This window comes from Oncorhynchus keta, chromosome 17 (assembly GCF_023373465.1).
Source record: "Oncorhynchus keta strain PuntledgeMale-10-30-2019 chromosome 17, Oket_V2, whole genome shotgun sequence".
Lineage (NCBI taxonomy): Eukaryota > Metazoa > Chordata > Actinopteri > Salmoniformes > Salmonidae > Oncorhynchus > Oncorhynchus keta.
This window is the reverse complement of record NC_068437.1, coordinates 3240408-3265811: the sequence shown is the minus strand read 5'-3', so window position 1 is coordinate 3265811 and position 25404 is coordinate 3240408. Positions and strand designations below refer to the sequence as shown.

The 25404-nt window shown below is 42.0% G+C and overlaps 1 protein-coding gene across 1 annotated transcript; it reads right to left on the bottom strand.

The window, feature by feature from the left end:
* Positions 1-6297: 6297 nt before the first annotated feature.
* Positions 6298-8652, bottom strand: cdkn1cb (cyclin-dependent kinase inhibitor 1Cb). Its single transcript, XM_035790403.2, has 3 exons — positions 7637-8652; positions 7353-7470; positions 6298-6932 (listed from the first exon to the last, which is right to left on the bottom strand). The coding sequence occupies exons 1-2, from the start codon at positions 8163-8165 to the stop codon at positions 7355-7357; spliced, it is 645 nt and encodes a 214-aa protein (XP_035646296.1). The 5' UTR covers positions 8166-8652; the 3' UTR covers positions 6298-6932; positions 7353-7354.
* Between the last annotated feature and the right edge of the window lie 16752 nt (positions 8653-25404).

Sequence of the window (25404 nt, the reverse complement as noted above, 5' to 3'; positions counted from 1 at the left end):
GAGTCAGGAGTTTCAGAGGAACCAATCATTTATTTTCCCGAATTTAGTTCAGCCATGGTTCCTAAAGGGAGTGAAAAAGGACAGTAAATTATATGTTCTCGGCAATATTCAAACATTGAATTTAACATTGAATAAACAAATACGCATTAACAATATAACACATTCTCTAACACCATAGTCCCCACGAAGCTCGTCACAAAGCCAAGGACCCTGGCACTAAACACCTCACTCTCCAACTGGATCCTGGACTTCCTGACGAGCCGCCCCCAGGTGGTAAGGGTAGGCAACAACACGTCTGCCACGCTGATCCTCAAGACTGGGGCCCCTCATGGGTGTGTAATTATTCCCTTCCTGTACTCCCCACGACTGCGTGGAAAAACACGACTCCAACACCATCATTACGTTTGCTGACGACACAACAGTGGTAGGCCTGACCACCGACAACGATGAGACAGTCTATAGGGAGGAGGTCATAGACCTGGCTGTGTGGTGCCAGGACAACAACCTCTCCCTCAATGTGAGCAAGACAAAGAAGCTGATCGTGGACTACAGGAAAAGGAAGACTACCAGGCCCCCACTAACATCGATGGGGCTGTAGTGGAGCGGGTCGATGGGGCTGTAGACAGCTCCTTAGTTGTATCTCCACTCATGAGACAGATATAGCCGAGCAGCTCCGTATTCTGAACGGACAGCTCCTTAGCTGTATCTCCACTCATGAGACAGATATAGCCGAGCAGCTCCGTATTCTCAACGGACAGCTCCTTAGCTGTATCTCCACTCATGAGACAGATATAGCCGAGCAGCTCCGTATTCTGAACGGACAGCTCCTTAGCTGTATCTCCACTCATGAGACAGATATAACTGAGCAGCTCCGCTGAATGGACAGTATCTCCACTCATGAGACAGATATAGCCGAGCAGCTCCGTATTCTGAACGGACAGCTCCTTAGCTGTATCTCCACTCATGAGACAGATATAGCCGAGCAGCTCCGTATTCTGAACGGACAGCTCCTTAGCTGTATCTCCACTCATGAGACAGATATAACCGAGCAGCTCCGTATTCTGAACGGACAGCTCCTTAGCTGTATCTCCACTCATGAGACAGATATAGCCGAGCAGCTCCGTATTCTCAACGGACAGCTCCTTAGCTGTATCTCCACTCATGAGACAGATATAGCCGAGCAGCTCCGTATTCTGAACGGACAGCTCCTTAGCTGTATCTCCACTCATGAGACAGATATAACCGAGCAGCTCCGTATTCTGAACGGACAGCTCCTTAGCTGTATCTCCACTCATGAGACAGATATAGCGAGCAGCTCCGTATTCTGAACGGACAGCTCCTTAGCTGAATCTCCACTCATGAGACAGAATATAGCGAGCAGCTCCGTATTCTGAACGGACAGCTCCTTAGCTGTATCTCCACTCATGAGACCGATATAACCGAGCAGCTCCGTATTCTGAACGGACAGCTCCTTAGCTGTATCTCCACTCATGAGACAGATATAGCCGAGCAGCTCCGTATTCTGAACGGACAGCTCCTTAGCTGTATCTCCACTCATGAGACAGATATAGCCGAGCAGCTCCGTATTCTGAACGGACAGCTCCTTAGCTGTATCTCCACTCATGAGACCGATATAACCGAGCAGCTCCGTATTCTGAATGGACAGCTCCTTAGCTGTATCTCCACTCATGAGACAGATATAGCCGAGCAGCTCCGTATTCTGAACGGACAGCTCCTTAGCTGTATCTCCACTCATGAGACAGATATAGCCGAGCTCCGTGGTGCTGAAATGGACAGCGCCTCTGCTCAGTTGGCAATAGATATTTCCAGCAGAAAACGTAGAGAAAGCGAGACACCCCTCTCCCTTATTTTGTCTGATCGGGGTGGGGCCATCTGGTCTACCTAATGCCCCAGCTCCACAGAGGGGGTGCCCCAGGGGAGACATCACACTGGCAAAAAAAACATGTTCAGCCACACCAGCCCACATCGCACATCACCATCACCACGTTACTTACACACACAAGCAGTAATGCTACTGATACCTAACATATTCAGTACACTACAGCACAACATTTATCAACTTGTACTGTACCAGTGACCGGTGAAACATAGTCCTCCTTTCTAAACCAGCTCTTTTTAACCAGCTCATGTTTAGGGTGAATACAACATGTAACACCACTGGATATATAAATCACCACTATAACTGTGCCTCTGTTGCCTCCATGTTGTGTAATCTGTCTCTGCATCTTGTCTGCCTGCCTGTCTGTCTGTCTGTCTGTCTGTCTGTCTGTCTGTCTGTCTGTCTGTCTGTCTGTCTGTCTGTCTGTCTGTCACTAAGTGTTAATTGCTATTATATATAGAGCTAACCTATTAAGGAACTGGTAGTACATCTGTGTCTCTCTGTTTTCTTTCTAATTCCACTGCACCCACCTCTGAGCTTCCTGCTAAGCCTATCATCCTTTCACACAGCACTGGTACCATAATACCAGGTGACCACACTGCCTGTGCTGGACTGCCTGTGCTGGGACCAGCAACATCATAGTTGTGAATGAATAAGCACATTTCTTAGATAAAGAATTATAATGACTGAATAAATGCCTAATAGATGAGCATTGGCTCATAATACATTATGAAAGTCTAACTACTTATATTGCTAGCTGGATACGGGAGATTTCCAGCGTTGTGCTTCGCTTGACAGTGCCACCTATGCGTATATTTCTGCCTAGAAGTGACTGGCCTTTCAGCGAAGGAAATAGGCGGGACTTTCCAGGTGGCTATGTAATGTAATTTGACACCAGAGTCACTGGTTACTACAGCTCATAAACTAAGACCCACTCACTGGCTGAAGAGATTGAGATTAAGAAGAGAATAAATGTTGATAAAACAATTAAAATACATAGTCAGTCCCCAAATGGACCTTTAACAGGGGATTATTTAGCAATTATATGCATTCATTTAGTGTTTCACTGTAATACATGAAGACTTGTATTTTATAAAAATCAGTAGCTCTGTATTTAAAGTGTTATAAAAGTCAATCGAACAACTTTTGATTGCCAGTGTTCCCCCCGAATCGCCCCTAGCTTAATGAAGCTTAAGTGTTAACTAGCCTACTATTTCATACGATACACAGCCAAAATATTAACTGGCAGCAGTAGGCTAAATCTGTGTCAGTGTGCGTGTCTTTTTCTGTTTTCTCGCTACCTCGACTGTACTGTCTTCTGCAGCAGCAGCTGATCTGTCGGTGCTAAGCCTAGCATTATTTCTCAGCACAGACACAGAACTCGGACCAGCAGAACCATAACTTTTAGAAGTTGGTTAAATTCACCAAACATTTGCAGCGTTGGCCTCAAGGGCATTTTTTTTTTTGGTCTCTCAAAATTTTTCTGCACCATCTTTCTGTTTTTTTATGATCCATCATAGCAAGTCTCTTTGGTAATACGCGCTTGACTTTGAATGTGAACTCAGCTCAGCCAATCAGAAAACTGGGCCGGCCCATCTGATCAGGCAAATGTGCAAAGACTATTCCATTTCGGTTTCAAGAGTTTTACATGTACAATTTATATTATTTCCATAATTTTTTACTATTTTACGAGGAAACAACACATATTTTAGGTTCAACAACTCTTTCCAAATAGACACAATCGAAAAATGCTCATAGAATGAGAAAACCACACACTCCCTTATCCAATCTTGACTTAATCAAGCGCAAAATATTATCTGACTTTAAACATGCATATGCAGGGGCATCATGCACCCCAAAGTATGTGAAGATGTGAAGCCATATTATTTAAACAGGACAAATCTGAGGGGGCACATGCCCCTATGGACATGACGCCTCTGACTCATATGTTTAATTCAGATGGGCATATCACATTTCACTCTTTGGAGATAGTTAAAATGAATGGAAATATTGGCCTGTGGAGTGCTTATGACATCTGCTGCATTCATCATATCATAGATAAATATGAATTCGTTTTGCATCTATAATATTGCAAGTGAGATGTTTAAGTATAATTGTTTTATGTGTCTGCAGCTAAGCTACTCTTCGACAAGACTGGACTTCTATTATTTTTCCATAAAATGTTGTCTAGTGGGCCTAATAAAATGTTATGTACAGCGTATAAAAAATATATATTTGACCACATTTTGTTGACAATTTACTGAACATCTTAGGGCTGTTTCGTTTTCTGGTGATTTGTTGAGACCATTTTGGTAATATCTTTCAACATTTGGCAAATGGGGAACGCCAATGTTCATTTTGAAACTTGTTGACCTATCTGTAATTTTATTTTTCCAAAAAAAAAAAAAAAAAGATATCTCCTCATTAGTTTTATTTCGAAATGTGAAGTATATGTTTTATTTCACATTGGAAAGCAATGTGGCCTATAAACATCATCAGTAGGCCATGAATAATTCATAGTGTATTTTCATGAACTAAAGAGAAATGGTTGTTATCGCCAATTTCTATTAGTGTTATGGTGTTTTAATTGTATTTAGGCATAAGTAAGTAGATATAATATACGTGGGAAATATAGTAACAGAAAATATGCGCTGAATCATGTGGTGAATGATATTTAAAATCGGTTAAAATAAAAAATAACACTTTCGAGGAAGAAAAAAAATACCAAATTCAAATGCTGAGATGAAAGAAAGATGACCCCTAAAACTCTCGAGGAATTGGGCCTAAAAGTATTTAACATGGAAGGGACTTCATTAAAGTTAGGCTACACTTGGACATGTCATCTTAAACATGTAAAGTATGGAGAATTGAACAGTTTGTGGAACAACCCTGATACTCCCTGTGGACATATGGGCTATAATTAGCTGGATATCGCCATAGTTTAATTATATATATTTTTCAGCCGTTCATATCAATAGAGGAGGCAAACAAAGTTTCTTTTGTTCTCCGATGCAGGACATTATGTGGCTGAATTAATGGGTCTTGGCTATGTCTACATGGATTTGCCATATGGCAACAAAAAGGAAAGAATGGAGATGGGAAGCTCTTTGTGTTGGAAATGAGAACAAGGCCGTCCAAGGTACGCGTGTATGCGTGGAGCTGGCAAAGTCATTCTCGCCATCAAAAGTCTTCCAATTCCTCAAAATGTAGACATTATAACGCATAAACATGTTATATTAATTGGTTAAGCCACGGAAAGGGGCATTTGTCAGCGTTATGAAGGGGGCATAGGCCTATACATTTAGCAAAGTCCTATAGCGCATGAGCATGCTGAGTGCGTGGTTTGCTTTCTTTCAATTAAGGGTAAACTTGCAAGTATGACCAACTGAATGGTTCCTTTCAATGGACAAGGACAATTACAAAGACTAGTAGTTTTTTTTTATTTGGGCAGGTGGCCTCCACGGCCGAAGTGGTGTGGCGCGGTGTTTCCACGGAGTAAACAGTGTGGGTGAGAGGTTCTTTAGACGAGTTGTTGAGTGCGGGTGAATGTGGGGGTGTCCGTGTGGACAATGCGGGGTTCCAAAGGCAGCTGCTGCCTTTCTTTAGAAGGGCGAAAGGGCCTTTAAATCCCAGACTATATCCCGCAGCTGCCAATGGCTGCACGTTTAAATGCGCCATCATGCAATTCAACTAAGCTTATACTTTTATTTTTTTCCAAAGCCTACAGGCAATATTGGCACACAGAGATAAACTTAGTCTACCGGTATCAAAGAAATATAACTTGAAAATGTATGGTGATTGTAGCCTATAATCTCTTGAAAATATAGGCGTACATTGTCTTTCATATTTCTTTAGGCCTATCATCATTTAATTAAAAAAACAAGTATAACCTTTTTTTTGTTGCATCCAGCAAAAACCTTAAAGCTGACCTTGAAATATGTTTTTGCTCGAGGGAAGTTTAGGTTGTGGGGCTGACATTGGTGAACTGATAAGACATTATAAAATGTACTTTTTTATTTAATTTTTTACTTTAGGTAAAATTGTATTGTTGTGTCTAGGCCTATGCTTGCTTCATCTAATGGCTATAATTCCCTTGCCATATGAGTTTGTAATTAGAAATGGACAATTATTTTCATCACAGGGAAAGGCTAGGCTATTTGGTAGGCTATTTGATGGCAAAACAGAGCAGGCCTGCAAATTTTTCTTGTGTCTGGTGCCATGACTGGGGGGGGCAACAGATGTTGGCTTAGCTATGAGGTGAAGTAGGCTTTGGTGTCTATACTGCTGTAAGCTTTAGTTAGTACTTTACGTTAGACAATTCACACTATTTTTACACACTATAAAACGGACCCTTCCTTTAAACAAACATTCGGAGAAGATACAGACATGAACAAATGTTTAAATTTCAATGACAATATTTTATTTGCATATTTTGCAAAACAGAAAATAAGGGCAATGATATAGAAAACGGCTCAGAAACACGATGAAATCTAAGTTTCAAGTGCACTATAAAAAGCTACATGATTGCAAAACATCACAATAAAACTTTGTAAATAAAATAAAAAATGTGCCCTTTGACTAAATCAAAACGGCATTTGCAAATGTAGGCCTAAAGAAACAAATAAATTATAAGTTAGAATAGTCTTAAAAAATTGCCTATTTACACAACCCAGAAATATTTAACAGAAATAAACATTTATAATGTCTTTATAAAGCTGTACACTTTTGGCCAGTGTAGACAATTTAAAGTAATTTAGGATTGCACAGTTGTTAAACATTTATTAACACTGTCAAGTGGCTGTATGCAAAGCAACCATGAATGCTACATTTTGTCTGAGTCCTTAGGCGAATCCTCTGTCCCGACCGTTCAATCCTGAGAGTCCACGGACTGTAGGCTACGTTCCATATAGGTCCACTCGGAGACGCACCAAGCCGATGGACAGTCGAGCAGGCGGGTTCTCCATCCCTTGTTTTCTGTCTCCTTCAAATCAGACGGTAGGAGAAACGATAATCACAAGAATAGGGCTAACGCCTGGAAAGGAAATACAAAAATTACATGAGTGTTCGTTGTCTAATTATTTTTTTTTGTTTAATTGTTACAGACATGACAGACAAAAATCACGAGTGTGGTCTCGAAATAAAATCAGAGTTGTAGTCTAACCCCAGCAGGCGTCTCCATTTGCATGAGCCTTTCCCGCCACGGTGACAGACTCCCCTCCCCCAACCACACATTACTCTACTGCGAGCGCTCACTCATTTTCAGCCTCCAGTGCAAGTGTGTAACAGTATTTTGACTTTTATCGTCAACTAAATAAGCCCATATGAGCAAAAGTCAACTAAATAACCCCATATGAGCAATTACACACACGTAACTATTTTGTCCTGTATTAGTAAACGCACGGCCTATGTCTAAATGCCACACATTTCTCTTGAAACTAGAAACCATACAGACCTTCAACGAATTCTCTTGCGTGGAGTTTGTTCTGCAGGAATGGGAGACGAAGGATGCTGGCAAGTGCTTTCATTCAGCTTCGTCTCGGTCGTCGTCCTTTTACGTTTCACGTAGAAGTCTGGAAAGAAAAGTAACATTTCAAAAACAGGAATTCACGCCATGGCCCCAGGTAGCCAAATATTAGCTACTTGACCGGACAGCATGAAAATGACTAGATCAAATATACCTCGACAATCACCATCAACGCGTAAAACACAATAGGCGTACAGGTGAGCGACATTTACCTGTAATATGTGCCGTGGTGGTTGTATCAGTAGTAGCCGTCCTTTTGCTTCGAACGCACGGGGCTAGTTTGCGGGTAGGCTTCCCCGAGTTCTGCTTCATTGCCCAGTTCTCCTGGTTGACTTCGGTGGGACAGGGAGTGCTACTTTCAGAGTTGGTCAAACGGTCCTCGCAAAGAGGCGATACATCCAGTGGGATAAAGTCCACGCATTGCTTCAGATTGACTGGTGTTACAATCCTGTTCCTCCCGACCTGTACAGAGTCCTGGTAGAAGACTGGAGTCGTATCTAACGGGGTTTCCTCCCACTCGTAGTCCCCAGACAGTGGCACGTCGGCGTCGAAATTAAAGTTCCATCTCCGCTGGTCCCTCTCAGAAATCTCCCACATCTTGGATTTCATCTCCCGGTTCAGTTCGTCGTGATCCACCGGTCCAAACAGGTTACGGCAGACGCCTGTGCGTGCGTGGAGAGGAAAGGTCCTCCGTGCGGCCAACCTCTCCAGGGCGCTGCTTGTTAGCTGGACGTTGGACATTGTCTTACCAAAGTCCAACCCAAAAATCCACAAATAAAAATAAACAAAATGCTTGATAGATAAATGCCTGGATTTAGAGTGTAGCAAAATATTTTCGTTTCTGTCGAGTTGTGCCACACGATTCTGTTTAAATGTACCCGAGTAGAGCGCCACACCGTATTTAAAGTCCCAAACAGTTGTAGGTTCATGTAGCCGGATCGCTCGACCATACCATTGGTTCGTTTACGTCCAACCCTTTAAAAAAAATGCCTCCATCCCCCATTTCCATTGGCTGGTACGAAGATTTGGACGGGGGCCATCGAGAGCTTAGCTTTTGATTTGTGCCTGTGGTGTCAGTATTGGCAGTGAGTGAAATGCCTTTCGAAAGTCGATGGGAAACTGTTGTTGCTGCCTAAAGATTGCTTACTATGTATTTTTCCTTTCCTCCAATCCCCAGCCCTTACCGCTTCTCCCTCACCAGCTGCACAGCCACGTCCCGCAGGAGAGATCGAATAACTGCTTCACAAACCAAAGAGTAGAGGTTGGCAGTGCAGAAGTCTACCACATATTATTGCTGTTTAAGAAAACATGTCTCCGCTTCTAATAGTCCAATAGCCTATTGTATGACCACCATTTAAATGATTGTATGATTTCAGATGTTTCATTGCTGCTCCGATGTAAAAGAACCCAACCCATGTAAACAGCAAACACCCACCATTTAAAAATCGAATTGCCTACCTGTCTCGTTTACAAGTGAAACCTCAAATTTGGTGAAATATTAGTTCTACAAGTGAAACATCAAATCTCATCCGAATACTCAACTAAGTATGTGATGTGTGAAGTTAATGAAGTGAACAGTAGGCTAGACAGGGCCAGACTACTGCATTTGGGATCCCTATAGCACCGACCTTTTGGGGGGGAGGGGGTTATATTTTTGGGGGTTGGAAACCAGCTAATTTACTGCATTACAATACATTTTGCCATGGTTCAGAGAGAAAAATGTGTAGCTTTATAATGCTATTCTACACATTTTGTTTTGAGGCTAAGATATATATTTTTAGTTTTAAAGCTAATTTCCTGTAATTCTACACTTTTTCCAATGAGGCAGAGAATTAAATGTGCTGTTTTTGTTCAAAACCCAAACATTGAATTTATAAAGCAAATTATCTGCAATTATACACATTTTGCTAACATATGCTATCTGTATAATATATATATATATATATATATATTTGTTGTTGTTGGGTTGGGGGCCCCCTGTAGGTCGGGAGCCCTGGAGCACGTGCTCTGCCTCCCAGTTCGGTAATCCGGCCCTGAGGCTAGATGCAAAGCCACCATGCAACCATGTTAAAATATATTATATAATTCTTGCATTTGCTTGACAAGACTTACTCTTTATTTTTTATATTTTAAATGTTTTTGTTGAGATGCATTATTATTATCATGATTAGCCTATTGTTGTTCTTAATGCTATCATTTGTAAACTGCTTTTGAAACCATATTTTTTGTCAGGTTGTTGCATTGGTATGTTGATGCTCATTGAATTCACAATACCGACACTCCCAAGATAGGTTACTGATATAATTGTGCAGCAGAACCCATACTCTTCTAGCAATAACATTAATAATCTACTAAGTAACCAGAGACCAAATGGAAACGCCTAACGTTGCAGTGTGAAGGGCGACAGCGACCTCCTTTGGTTTACACGCTAGTGGTTAATGCTGGATTCGGTTTGTTAAAGCCTATGGTGTCACTTTTATTTGCTATGCGGTAGCGCCCTCTCGTGGGTCTCAATCTGTAATTTCTATCAAAATAGGCTTCACAACAGCACCAATTCTAAATGTGCAGATTATTTTATTCAGTGCTAACTTAATTCTGTGGCAGTACTAGGTCATTGCAAGTAGACTAAACTGTTAAAGTTGCAGACATTTCTGAAATATTTAGGCTACTGTTTGAGTGGCAGTGAGTGAATTAATTAATATGATTGTCATGATTGTAATGATGATGACTTGATTACATTAATAAATTCACTCAGGAAAGTGTTTGATGTTTTCTGACAAATTAATCAAGCAATTGATCAACCAAGAATATAGAAAATAGGTTGATTAATGGTTTGTATTTGGTTTTATTCTTTATGACCTATTCTTTCAGGTAAGAAATATAGTGTTGTTGTCAGACCATTTTCCCTAAAGTGGAAACCATTCCCAAATCCGACAGACAGACAGACAGACAGACAGACAGACAGACAGACAGACAGACAGACACACACACACACACACTGACACACACACACTCTTGACCCTCCCTGTGTGTGTGTCTGGAACTGCAGCAGTGGGTGACTTAACTGGCTTCTTTTGTGGTCCCAGGGTCTGCTCTTCAGGACCCTTGGGGGCAGGGAGGTGTTGTGGCCCATGTTTTATCTTGCTTTGTCATGGGATTTACCTGGAAGTTAATGCTGAGTTGTGGATATTCAAGTTCATGTCCACGGACTGTTTGTCTGGTTATACATGTGAAGCCTGTGTGAAGATGGGAATAGGGAGCCCCAGTCACTTGTGAGATTCATTAAACATGCTATTTAGCTCATTATATGTAAGCCTACTAGTATATGGTACAGGGGGAATACGTGGGCGAAACATACAATGAATTATTTATGTTCAAGATCAGAAACACAGTTCAGAGCTTGAAGGACATTTTCCATTAAATACAGTGTTGACTCGCCCAAAAATGAAAATCAAAAGGATTGTGACAAAACTTGGAGTAAGTATACACATTGCCTTATTTTGCAAATGTGACTGACTGCACATCAGACGTCATTTGCGAGTGGCTCTGCATTTTCAAGTGGCATTTCCACTTCTAAACAGTGTTTCGACCGGAGCTACAAGACCCATTTCCAGGGTGTGGTGCATTAAGATCTTACCTATACGACTGGGCCTTTTGAAGTGTGATTAGATTATGTTCCTTACTAGGGGAAATCGCCAACCATTTATACCACTGATGTCCCTATTGCCACCTGTAAAACCATTTGGTCTGTGTCCTCCACTCTTCTTCAGCTTACCTGGAGAAAAGGTGAGCTGACACACCCAACCAGCCACCACCAATTTGCTGTTGTTTATTACACCATTGGATTTCTGTAGAGATTTATATGCTGACAACATTTACATGTACATTACGTCTACATCTGCATTACCTGCAGGCAGGTGCATATTTTTTGCTGTGTTTGTTTATAAGAAAATACAAAAATGTGAATGCTTACATATTTTTTTATTTCACCTTTATTTAACCAGGTAGGCTAGTTGAGAACAAGTTCTCATTTACAACTGTAACCTGGCCAAGAATATACTACATAACTTCATATATGTCTTTTGTAAATGACTCTTGTTCAACACAATGTTTTTAACAGTCTGGAAAACACGATCTCTCTACATTAGATTTCAGCACTGTGTTTTTAATCAGACACTCTCTCTTGGATGTGATTGATTGGCACACAGAATGCAGGGATTTGATCAGCACAACAATAACAGGATTGGGGAAACTATTAGTTGTATGTACATCAATTTCAGTGATTTAAGTCACAGAAAATGAATAATATCAGAAAAACTGAGATTAGAAAAATCAGAGTTCCTAATCAGGAAAAACACAACTATATATCTCAACATGCTAAATAGAAAGTGACATTTCTGTTTAGGTAACAGAGCACTGACTGTATGTTGACAAAGCTGTGCTGTTAGATAAAACACGATAGGAAACCTATAATATACAGTGCATATCGGTATGCACCTTTCCTTGGATTTCTTCACATTTTATTGTGTTACAAAGTGAGATTACAATTAAATGTGTATATATATTATTATTATATATATCTTTGTGTGTTATTTTTACAATCTGCACAATATACTCTGTAATGTCAAAGTGGAAGACAAATTCTAACATTTTCTTTTTAATTAAGGAAAAATTAAACACATATTTTGATTAGATAAGAATTCACACACCTTTGGCAGCAATTACAGCTGTAAGTATTTTAGGTAAGTCTCTAAGAGCTTTGCAGAATTGGATTGTGCAATCTGCACATTCTTTTTTTCAAAATTCTTAGTTTGTTGATCATTGCTAGAAAGCCATTTTTAAGACCTGCCATAGATTTTCAAGCAGATTTCAGTCAAAGCTGTTACTAGACTACTCAGGAACATTCAATGTCTTCTTGCTCAGCAACTCCAATGTAGATTTGGCCTTGTGTTTTAGGTTAATGTCTTGCTGAAATGAGAATTTGTCTCCCACTGTCTGGTGAAAAGCAGACTGAACCAGGTTTTTCCAATAAAATTTTGCCTGTGCTTAGCTCCATTCTGTTTATTTTTACCCAAGTCCCTGCAGCCACCACCATGCTTGAAAATATGAAGAGTAGTAATTACTGATATGTTGTTTTGGATTTGCCCCAAACATAACACTTTGTATTCCTTGGCCACATTCTTTGCAGTATTACTGTGGTGCCTTGTTGCAAACAGAATGTGTGTTTTGGAATATTTTCTTAATTTCACTTCATCATTTAGGTTAGTTTTGTAGAGTTACTACAATGTTGTTGATCCATACTCAGTTTTCTTCTATCACAGCCTTTCAACTCCATAAACGTTTCAAAATCACTATTGGCTTCATGGTGAAATCCTTGAGCGGTTTTCTTCCTCTCTGGCAACTCAGTTAGGAAGGACACCTATATCTTTGTAGTGACTGGGTGTATTGGTACACCCCCCAAAAGCCAATTAATACATTTACCATGCATAAAGGGATATTCAACATCTGCTTTTTACATTTTTACGCATCTACCAATCAGTGTCCTTCTTTGCGAGGCATTGGAAAAGCTCTCTGCACTCTTAGAAATAAAGGTTCCTTTTAGAACCAAAAAGGGTTCTATCACTTGCTTCATACAGTATATGGAACACTGAAACATTATAAATACATGCCTTTTATAGGGTTCTTTGATAAGAACTGATATAGAGTCCTGCATGGTGCCATTTATTAATTATGGCTACTACTGTTAAAATAATATTTCTAAAAGAATATCTCATTTAGACAAAAAATATTAAATAAATGGACAAAATAATACCGACATTGTTTTTAGAATGTATTGTAATTATATGCAAACATAGTTTGGAAATATGCATGGGTGGCCAGGAATGCATCTCTTTGTTTGAAAAATTGCCCAAGTCAACTGTGGCTGACTTCTTTATAATACAATAGAAGTTAGTCCATTAGTTATAGCGAACAACAAACATGTGTCTTCTGCTCTATTCTCAACCCCCCCAAACAGCAGACCTCACACATACGTCTAAATCCAAGATGGCGTAGCAGTCAAGCAATGTTGTCTTCGTCTTGTCGTTTCCCGTGTATATATCTTTATATATCTTTTTTCTTTGCATATATTTTGTAATTTTTTCTTAACCCCAACTTCAACATACTCTCTTATAACCCGCCTCACCCAATGTGGTATGTATCTGCTATTTTCTTTACTTTAGAACCGGAACCCCCAAAATAAGCTAGCCAGCTAACTAGCAGCTAGTAAGCTAGTAGTCAGCGAGCCACTGCTAGTGGTCATCAGCTAACCTTTTGCCAGGACAACTCCTGCCAGTCTGTACAGCGTGTTTCAACCCAGAGCTTATCGGAATCCCTTTTCTCCATATCACCAGATTCCTGCCTCAAGCTCTGAACCTCTTCACCTGGATCATCGCAGCTAGCTCGCTGCTCTCCGATTGGAATCTCCTGGCTAACATCTCTGTCCCGAAGCAAGCACCAATTATCCTGGAGCTAGCATATGCTAGGCCCATCTCCCGGTTAGCTGAAGAGGTTCATCAGTCATTCCTTGGGCTACAATATCTATTTTGCCAATTGGCCGGGACCCCTTTTATTGCTGATAAGAAGCCCCGCCGGTCCATCACGACTGGACTACCGATGTTTTTCAACAGGCTCCTTCGTCGCGAATGCCCATCTGCTAGCCTGCTATCCACGGCCCGCTAGCTGTCTAGAGCATACCGGATTGTTAGCTGAAGTGGTCCATCAGTACATTTTTTGGGTTACTATACTTATTTTGCCAATTGGCCTGGACCCTTTTACTACACGGACCCCTGCTGATCCTCCACGACTTATCTTCTGACGTAACTGCACGAGGTGGCTACAACAACAGACTTCTTCCGTCGCGACGTCCCTCTAAGGCCCTTCTGCTATCCTGCTAGTCCCGGCCAGCTAGCTGTCTGAATCGGCCATGTCTCCAGCCCGTCCAGCTACACATTGGACCCTATGATCACTCGGCGACGCATGCCTCTCCCTAATATCAATGTGTCTTGTCCATTGCTGTTTTGGTTAGTGATTATTGTCTTATTTCACTGAAGAGCCTCCAGCCCTGCTCAATATGCCTTAGCTAACCATCTTGTCCCACCTCCCACACATGCGGTGACCTCACCTGGTTTAATTGGTGTCTCTAGAGACAATACCTCTCTCATCGTCACTCAATACCTAGGTTTACCTTAACTTTATTCACATCCTACCATAACATTGTCTGTACATTGTGCATTGAATCTATGCTACCACACCCAGAAACCTGCTCCTGCTTACTCTCTGTTCCGAAAGTACTAGACGACCAGTTCTTATAGCACTTAGCCATACCCTTATCCTACTCCTCCTCTGCTCCTCTGGTGATGAAGAGGTTAATCCAGGCCCTGCAATGCCTTGCTCCACTCCCATATCCCAGGCCCTCTCATTTGTTGACTTCTGTAACCGTAAAAGCCTTGGTTTCATGCATGTTAACATTAGAAGCCTCCTCCCTAAGTTTTTTTAATTCGCTGCTTTAGCACACTCTTCCAACCCGGACGTCCTAGCTGTGTCTGAAACCTGGCTTAGGGAGGCCACCAAAAACCCAGAAATGTCCATCCCTAACTATTCAATTTTCCGACAAGATAGAACTGCCAAAGGGGGCGGAGTTGCAATCTACTGCAGAGGTAGCCTGCAGAGTTCTGTCTTACTATCCAGGTCTGTACTCAAACAATTTGAGCTTCTACTTTTAAAAATCCACCTTTCCAGAAACAAGTCTCTCACCGTTGACGCTTGCTATAGACCACCTTCTGCCACCAGCTGTGCCCCGGACACCATATGTGAATTGATTGCCCCCCATGTATCTTGAGAGCTCGTGCAGTTAGGTGACCTAAACTGGGACATGCTTAATATCCTACAATCTAAGCTTGATGCCCTCAATCTCACACAAATGATCAATGAACCTACCAGGTACAACCACAACTCCGTAAACACAGACACCCTCATAGATATCATCCTAACCAACCTGCCCTCCAAATACACCTCTGCTGTCTTCAACCAGGATCTCAGCAATCACTGCCTCATTGCTTGTGTCCGTAATGGGTCTGCGGTCAAATGACTACCCCTCATCACCGTCCCTAAAACACTTCAGTGAGCAGGCCTTTCTAATCGACCTGGCCCGGGTATACTGGATATTGACCTCATTCTATCAATAGAAGATTCCAGGTTATTCTTTAAAAGTGCCTTCCTCACAATCTTAAATAAGCATGCCACATTCAATGTTTTTTTGACCAGGAAAAGATATAGCCCATGGTTCACTCCAGATCTGACTGCCCTTGACCAGCACAAAAACATCCTGTGGCGCACGGCATTAGCATCAAATAGCCCCCGCGATATGCAACTTTTCAGGGAAGCAAAGGCTAGGTTTTTCAAAAAGAAATTTGCATCCTGCAGCACAAACTCCCAAAAGTTCTGGGACACTGTAAAGTCCTTGGAGAATAAGAGCACCTCCTCCCAGCTGCCCACTGCACTGAGGCTAGGAAACACTGTCATCACCGATAAATCTACGATAATCGAGAATTTCAAAAAGCATTGTTCAACGACTGGCCATGCTTTCGACCTGACCACCCCTACCCTGGTCAACAGCCCTGCACCCCCCACAGCAACTTGCCCAAGCCTCCCTATTTCTCCTTTACCGAAATCCAGATAGCTGATGTTCTGAAAGAGCTGCTAAATCTGGAACCCTACAAATCAGCAGGGCTAGACAATCTGGACCCTCTCTTTCTAAAATTCTCAGCTGAAGTTGTTACAACCCCTATTACTAGCCTGTTTAACCTCTCTTTCGTATCGTCTGAGATCCCCAAAGATTGGAAAGCTGCCGGGGTCATCCTCCTCATCAACGGGGGAGACACGCTAGACGCATACTGCTACAGACCTATATCTATCCTCCCGTGCCTTTCTAAGGTCTTCGAAAGCCAAGTTAACAAAAAGATCACAGACCATTTCGAATCCCACTGTACCTTCTCCGCTATGCAATCTGGTTTCCGAGCTGGCCATGGGTGCACCTCAGCCACGCTCAAGGTCCTAAATGATATCATAACCGCCATCGATAAGAGACAATACTGTGCAGCTGTATTCATCGACCTGGCCAAGGCTTTCGACTCTGTCAATCCCCACATTCTTATCGGCAGACTCAACAGCCTTGGTTTCTCTAATGACTGCCTCGCCTGGTACTTCTCAGACAGAGTTCAGTGTGTCAAATCGGAGGGCCTGTTGTCCGGACCTCTGGCAGTCTCTATGGGGGTGCCACAGGATTCAATTCTCGGGCCGACTCTTTTCTCTGTATACATCAATGATGTCACTCTTGCTGCTGGTGATTCTCTGATCCACCTCTACGTAGACGACACCATTCTGTATACTTCTGGCGCTTCTTTGGACACTTTGTTAACTAACCTCCAGAAGAGCTTCCATGCCATACAACTCTCCTTCCATGGCCTCCAACTGCTCTTAAATGCAAGTAAAACTAAATGCATGCTCTTCAACCGATCGCTGCCCGCACCTGTCTGCCCGCCCAGCATCACTACTCTGGACGGTTCTGACTTAGAATATGTCAAATACCTAGGTGTCTGGTTAGACTGTAAACTCTTAGACTGTAAACTCTGTAAACTCTCCTTCTAGACTCACATTAATCATCTCCAATCCGAATATCCTACCGATACTTGACTTCGGCGAGGTCATTTACAAAATAGCCTCCAACACTAAACTCAGAAAATTGGATGCAGTTTATCACAGTGGCATCTGTTTTATCACCAAAGCCCACATACTACCCACCACTGCGACCTGTATGCTCTTGTTGGCTGGCCCTCGCTCCAGAAGGTATATTTCACTGGTCACCCCCAAAGCCAATTCCTCCTTTGGCTGCCTTTCCTTCCAGTTCTCTGCTGCCAATGACTGGAACGAATTGCAAAAATCACTGAAGCCGGAGACCCATATCTTCCTCACTAATTTCAAGCACCAGCTGTCAGAGCAGCTCACAGTTCACTGCACCTATACATAGCCCATCTGTAAATAGCCCATCCAACTACCTCATCCCCATACTGTTATTTATTTTTTTGCTCCTTTCCACACCAGTATCTCTATTTGCAAAAAACATACAGTTGAGATGAGCACAGGTTCAAGCTGCAGAGCAGCACCCCATGATGGAGAGCATGTTGTGGAGTTTAGGGCCATGGTCAAGGGCCCAAAGATAGGTGAATGCTTTGAGGATGAAACCAGAGGCACTCCAGTTGTCAGATCAATTACGGCAGTTTTTTCCAGCGCCCTTTCCGGGATTCAGGCCACTTTTCGGCCACATGTCCAACTCCTCAGCTGCTGGGCTAACTACGGCTAGTACACATGGGTTGTATGAGACTGGTCCTTGAGAAAACTGAAGTTAATCTTCAGAAATTAGCATGAGTTAATCTGCCAAAATTAAGACATAATTCTATGCAGACATGTAATTAGTATGATGTAGAAGAACTTACAGTACATATAGTTGTTATGAGCAGCAGCCGACAGAGAGATCCTCTGCCTCTGATAGTGCTGTGTTACTGCCAGACTGAGCAAAACATATATGTAGTATTACTTTAGTGTATTGTTGCAAACAGGATGCATGTTTTGTAATATGTTTTATTCTGTGCAGGCTTCCTTCTTTTCACTCTGTTCAATTAAGGTTAGTATTGTGGAGTAACTACAATGTTGTTGATCCATTCTCAGTTTTGTCCTATCACACCCATGAAACTATATAACTGTTTTAAAGTCACCATTGGACAGATTGGCAAAATCGCTGAGCGGTTTTCTTCCTCTCCGGCAACTGAGTTAGGAAGGACGCCTGTATCTTTGTAGTGACTGGGTGTATTGATGCACCATCCAAAGTGTAATTAATAACTTCACCATGATAAAACGAATATTCATTGTCTGCTTTTTATTTTATTTTTACCCATCTACCAATAGGTGCCCTTCTTTGCGAGGCATTGGAAAACCTCCCTGGTCTTTGTGGTTGAATCTGAGTTTGAAATTCACTGCTCGACTGAGGGATCTTACGGATAATTGTATGTGTCAGGTACAGAGATGAGGTCGTTCAAAAATGATGTTAAACACTATTATTGCACACAGAGTGAGTCCATGTACCTTATTATGGGACGATTATGTTAAATTTTTATTCCTGAACTGATTTAGGCTTGCCAAAAGAAACGACTTGAATACTTATTGGCTCAAAACATTTAAGCTTTTCATTTTAATAATATGATGGAGGTGACTAGGGTCGCTTTAGAATCACATTTTGAAGAAAAAATGTATTAGTGGGGTGCCGGCGTGCAAGCTTGGGAACAGTCTGTATAGAGAAGGGAGAGAAGGGAGAAAGAAGGAACAGGAAAATGTGGGGTTTTTCATGAAATAAGTGTGTATTTGTCCAAATTAATTGGATCTTAATCAGTTTTCTGTAGCTTTTTGTTGTGGACTACACATTCTAAGATGTAAGTGGTGTGTTAATATTGATGTTTAGAATATAAAACTGTTTCAAAGTCCTTTAAAACCCTTTTACAAACGGACATCAGCCCTAAGCTGGCTCAGACTCAGACTGTTCTTTGAGAGAATATGTAAGATTGGAAAGTACTGTGCTCACTTGGGCGGGCTAGGTTCAGGCTCTGCGTAAGTCCACAACGGCACAGGCAATGCCTATAAGGAGGAAGCCAACCAACTGCAGTCACTATGATCCCCTTCTCTGGGTGATCTCCTCCAATCAGCATTGGAAGTCACGTTACTATGACAAGTACAATAATGGAAGAACAAAATCATACATACCATTTAATAAGCTCTTGTCACTTACATGTTTGGTAAATTTGGTGGTTCCATAGAGGGTAAAGAATCACATCTGTCTCCCTACCTAACTAAGGTGTGCGTGTTTGTGTTTAATATAATGGCGTTTTAATTGTGTTTATGCAGGTTATTTACATATTCATGGACTTTATTTGAAGTGGAATTTGTTTGTGAAGTTGTAGTTTTGAATATACAAAACATGGTTGCTGTATGTGGTTGAGATGGGAACAAAAACATATGCGCACATACCCGGCATGCAAAACAAATGTCATTTAAATATTGGTTGAACTTAGGTTAAGGTAAGATTCAGGGTTAAGGGTTTGGGTAAGTGTTAGATCTAGTTGTTTCTCTGACCGGGTGTGTCCTTATAGTCTGTCCCTGTTGAGACATATTGCTTCATGTTGTTGAGACAGGAATGGAGATAAGGCAAAATAAAGTCAAAATTTTGATTTTTTTTATTCTAAATGTTTTTTCTATACAACTGATCCTTGACCTCTTCGACCTCAGTTATTGTCTGCATGTAGTGTAGAGTGCCACCTAGTTATGAAAATGCCCCATGAGGTGGAATGTTTAATACTCAATCAAGCCTGTCATGGTTAGTCAAATGTACAACATAAAACAGGAACAGGAATTTAGCGGCAACATCATTGGGGAGAACGGGCTCATGGTAATGACGAGATGGGAATGAGTGGAATGGTATCAAATACATCACATGGTTTCCAGGTGTTTGATGCCATTCCATTTGCTCTGATACGGACATTATTACGAGCCATTCTCCCCTCAGCAGCCTCCTGTGAAAACAGGGTATTAAGCTGATCTGCTTAATATTCCTATTATCAGTTTTTATTAGATAGAAATAATGGAGAGAGGTAGAAAACTAAGGAGGAGAGGGTATGTCAGCAGGGCTATGAGCCGGATTCAAACCCATGCCGACATGGGCATATGTGTGCATTGTAGACTATGATGCTACATCACTGGATCACAATTAAAGCTGCAATTTGTAACTTTTTGGGCAACCGGACCAAATTCACATTTTGTATTCTTCCAGTTCTTAAGTTTAGTTTTTGAACACCAGTGTCCAACAGCTGAAAATGCAATATTTTTGGTTATGGAAAAGATATTTCACAGCGGTTTAGATACAATAATTCTCTCCACAAAAACGGGTTGTTTTGTCACATAAACTGAAATTAGGTAAAGTATTATAATTTTAGCAACCAGGAAATGGCTATATTAGGAAGGTGTCCTTGATGTTTTGTATACTCAGTGTGTATTATTTATTAGTGTGGTGTTCAGGGATGGCGGCTAGGACACAATGCTCAGACGATTGGTCGTGTTCCTCAGAGCATTTCTTTTTTCTACTTTGACAAGCATTCACATATTATGCACTCTGGCAACAAATGTTTAGCTCTGAACACATTTTTTTTTTTTCTAAGTGAAATAGATAAACAAGTATAAAATAGTCCATAGTCTTATATCTATTTCAATAAATAATTGAATAAAAAATAAATTAAAGCTATTTGTACAACAACTAACAAGTTACTCGTTTCCTTCAAAAACAGTTATGATAATCAAATCCCAAAAACACATTTGAAATAGTCTATAGACACATGTATTCCCAGAAGAAAGTCAGTTTTAATACCATTTCCCATAATCAACCACAGGTGCCTCAGGCTCTAACTATTTCCTTGTAAGAAGTGTATTTGTCCCAGTACAAGCAATACAAGCAAATAACATTTCCAGATATTGGAAGATACAAAGCAACTACTGTAGACTGTTTGGTTGGATGCATAGGCAACAGAGACAGTAGAAATCATCTCAGTAGGTCACTTCCCAACTATGGACATCAGAAATGACAAAAACCAAGGATTATTCATCAAAAGGCTAAGTTATGGGGCAAAAAAAGTATTTAGTCAGCCACCAATTGTAATTTTCATCATAGGTACACTTCAACTATGACAGCCAAATGAGAAACAAATAATCCAGAAAATCACATTGTAGGATTTTTAATGAATTTATTTCAAATTTTTTTACTTAACACTTTTTTTTCTTAAAACTTCTTAAAGCATTGTTGGTTAAGGGCTTGTAAGTAAGCATTTCACTGTAAGCATCTACACCTGTTGTATTTGGCGCATGTGCCAAATAACATTTGATTTGAAGAAAGCAAGTGAAAAATTATAATTTCAAGTATTAAGCGTTCCAGGTAAGATGATTTGAACCTTTTGCCTTTCCATAGTAAACACACACTAGACAGGTGTAAAAAAAAAAGAAAAAAAAAAGACATTTAACACTTGAAAAAAGCAAGTGAAAAATGAAAATTAGAAGTGTTAAGATATCCTCAACCTCTGGGACCTCATTTATAAATGTTGCGTAGGCATAAAAGGCAGCGTACGCCACTTTCTAAACAAATTTTGGGATTTATAATTTTTTAAAACTTGACGGGAGAATGTGCGGTCCTCCACAGACACTGTCAAGGATGAAACTCTAGAAACTATTTGAAATTGATATCATTGTGTAAAATACATAGAAATATTAACTCTCACATATTATATATGAAGAGTTCCCTGGAGTGCACACAAAACAACATTTAGGATAATAAATAAATGGAGAAATCTGTTCTTGAAAAAGTGTCACGCCTTGGTCATTGTATTTTGTGTTTTTGTTATGTTTGGGTTTATATGTTGTGTTTCGTATTGGGGTTTGTATTATTTGGGATCGCGGCTGATTAGGGGTGTGGTATAGGCTTGGCTGCCTGAGGCGATTCTCAATTGGAGTCAGGTGCTTTTCGTTGTCTCTGATTGGGAACCGTACTTAGGCAGCCTGAGTTCGCTTTGTATTTCGTGGGTGTTTGTTCCTGTCTCTGTGTTGTAGTCACCAGATAGGCTGTAATTAGTTTCACGTTCCGTTCTGTTGTTTTTGTATTTAGTATCGGTTATTTCATGTACCGCGTTTTCTTTCATTAAAGTCATGAGTAACCAACACGCTGCATTTCGGTCCGACTCTCTTTCTTCAACAGACGAACGACGTTACAGAAACACCCACCGCTCACGGACCGAGCAGCGTGTAAACTGGCAACAACGTAGACAGCTGGAGCAGAAAAAGGAGGACAAATTATTCGGAGAATGGACATGGGACGTGTTGGATGGTAAAGGTTGTTAGAACACCTCAAATATGTTAGAACCCCTCAAATATGTTGTACAGTTTAATCGGGAATCATATTTATTTGGTTCTGTAATTAAACAATACTTGCAACCTGCCAGCTTGACCCTATCCCCTCCTCTCTTCTCCAGACCATTTCCGGAGACCTTCTCCCTTACCTCACCTCGCTCATCAACGCATCCCTGACCGCTGGCTACGTCCCTTCCGTCCTATAATATAATAATAATATATGCCATTTAGCAGACGCTTTTATCCAAAGCGACTTACAGTCATGTGTGCATACATTCTACGTATGGGTGGTCCCGGGGATCGAACCCACTACCCTGGCGTTACAAGCGCCATGCTCTACCAACTGAGCTACAGAAGGACCACAAGAGAGCGAGAGTTGTACCCCTTCTGAAAAAACCTACACTTGATCCCTCCGATGTCAACAACTACAGACCAGTATCCCTTCTTTCTTTTCTCTCCAAAACTCTTGAACGTGCCGTCCTTGGCCAGCTCTACCGCTATCTCTCTCAGAATGACCTTCTTGATCCAAATCAGTCAGGTTTCAAGACTAGTCATTCAACTGAGACTGCTCTTCTCTGCATCACGGAGGCGCTCCGCACTGCTAAAGCTAACTCTCTCTCCTCTGCTCTCATCCTTCTAGACCTATCGGCTGCCTTCGATACTGTGAACCATCAGATCCTCCTCTCCACCCTCTCCGAGTTGGGCATCTCCGGCGCGGCCCACGCTTGGATTGCGTCCTACCTGACAGGTCGCTCCTACCAGGTGGCGTGGCGAGAATCTGTCTCCTCACCACGCGCTCTCACCACTGGTGTCCCCCAGGGCTCTGTTCTAGGCCCTCTCCTATTCTCGCTATACACCAAGTCACTTGGCTCTGTCATAACCTCACATGGTCTCTCCTATCATTGCTATGCAGACGACACACAATTCATCTTCTCCTTTCCCCCTTCTGATGACCTGGTGGCGAATCGCATCTCTGCATGTCTGGCAGACATATCAGTGTGGATGACGGATCACCACCTCAAGCTGAATCTCGGCAAGACAGAGCTGCTCTTCCTCCCGGGAAGGACTGCCCGTTCCATGATCTCGCCATCACGATTGACAACTCCATTGTGTCCTCCTCCCAGAGCGCTAAGAACCTTGGCGTGATCCTGGACAACACCCTGTCGTTCTCAACTAACATCAAGGCGGTGGCCCGTTCCTGTAGGTACATGCTCTACAACATCCGCAGAGTACGACCCTGCCTCACACAGGAAGCGGCGCAGGTCCTAATCCAGGCACTTGTCATCTCCCGTCTGGATTACTGCAACTCGCTGTTGGCTGGGCTCCCTGCCTGTGCCATTAAACCCCTACAACTCATCCAGAACGCCGCAGCCCGTCTGGTGTTCAACCTTCCCAAGTTCTCTCACGTCACTCCGCTCCTCCGCTCTCTCCACTGGCTTCCAGTTGAAGCTCGCATCCGCTACAAGACCATGGTGCTTGCCTACGGAGCTGTGAGGGGAACGGCACCTCAGTACCTCCAGGCTCTGATCAGGCCCTACACCCAAACAAGGGCACTGCGTTCATCCACCTCTGGCCTGCTCGCCTCCCTACCACTGAGGAAGTACAGTTCCCGCTCAGCCCAGTCAAAACTGTTCGCTGCTCTGGCCCCCAATGGTGGAACAAACTCCCTCACGACGCCAGGACAGCGGAGTCAATCAGCACCTTCCGGAGACACCTGAAACCCCACCTCTTTAAGGAATACCTAGGATAGGATAAGTAATCCTTCTCACCCCCCCCCCCCCTAAAAGATTTAGATGCACTATTGTAAAGTGGCTGTTCCACTGGATGTCATAAGGTGAATGCACCAATTTGTAAGTCGCTCTGGATAAGAGCGTCTGCTAAATGACTTAAATGTAAATGTAAAAATGCATGTTATGAAATTTAATAAGGTGAACAGTAGGACAAATTACATTTACATTTCATATGCTATCACATGTTCTTTGCGCAGAATGTCAGTGTGATAATGACCCTGTCATGGTCAGTTACAATCAGGTTAATTACCACACCTGAAGGTGTTACGCAACTGGGTAGCTTTGACAATCAAACGGGTGGGTATAAAAAGGTGTTATGAGCACAATGGCTGCTTTGGCGAATGGAAGAATTCGGAGAGAGAGAATTTTCAGAGACAAGCAAGATTTACTGGCAGATGATGTGCTGCTTATGAGCCGGTTCCAATTACCAAGAGCTGTTCTCTTGGATCTCTGTGCTGTAGTGTGACCAGCTTTACAGAGAAACAACCTCAGAAATCAATCCCTGCCTGTCCCACTTCAAATCGTGACAACCCTCGGATCTCTGTCAACAGGCACTGTTACATAAACCTTTTGGGAGGGAATGCAACACCCTGCTACACTCAACTCCCTGTGGAGTGAAAGAGGTATGCGACTGTACAGTAGGTGTGGGTAAAGATGACAAGAGGCAGAGAATATTACCATTTACAGGGAATTTATTTCATTCACATGGTCATTTGGGGAAAAGGGGCTGGACGGAACCAAAGTAAAAGTTAGAGTTCCCCCTCCTACCTTACCTGCCTACCCACTACTTGCCTACATTAACACCACCTGGCACGCTAACAAAAATACAGAGGGAGGGGGGGGGTCTTACCTAGTGTGCATGGACAGAGTACATACTACGGGTATATGTGTGCCCACAGGCCTCTTGCCTAAGCACTCCCAAGGTGCCTTCCCCTTCCTCCCTGGTTACAAATTAAACAGAATAATACAAACTTTAAGTGAAGAAGTTCTATAATCACAAACACAGTCCTTCTGGCATACACATACCTCAGCATGACCGGCTACAAAATACTTTACAAACTGTCTCTGAGCAACAGCCAACACAGGACATCAAAGAAACTCTCTCTCCTAACAAAGGAACACTGGCTTTTATCCAGCTGCAGAAGGAGTTTGTACTTGCC

Coding starts and splice junctions, on each gene's coding strand:
- cdkn1cb (XM_035790403.2), bottom strand. CDS start 8,165: ATGTCCAACGTCCAGCTAACAAGCAGCGCCCTGGAGAGGTTGGCCGCA. Junction 7,471..7,636: donor CACCACGGCACATATTACAG/GTAAATGTCGCT, acceptor TTTTCTTTCCAG/ACTTCTACGTGAAACGTAAA.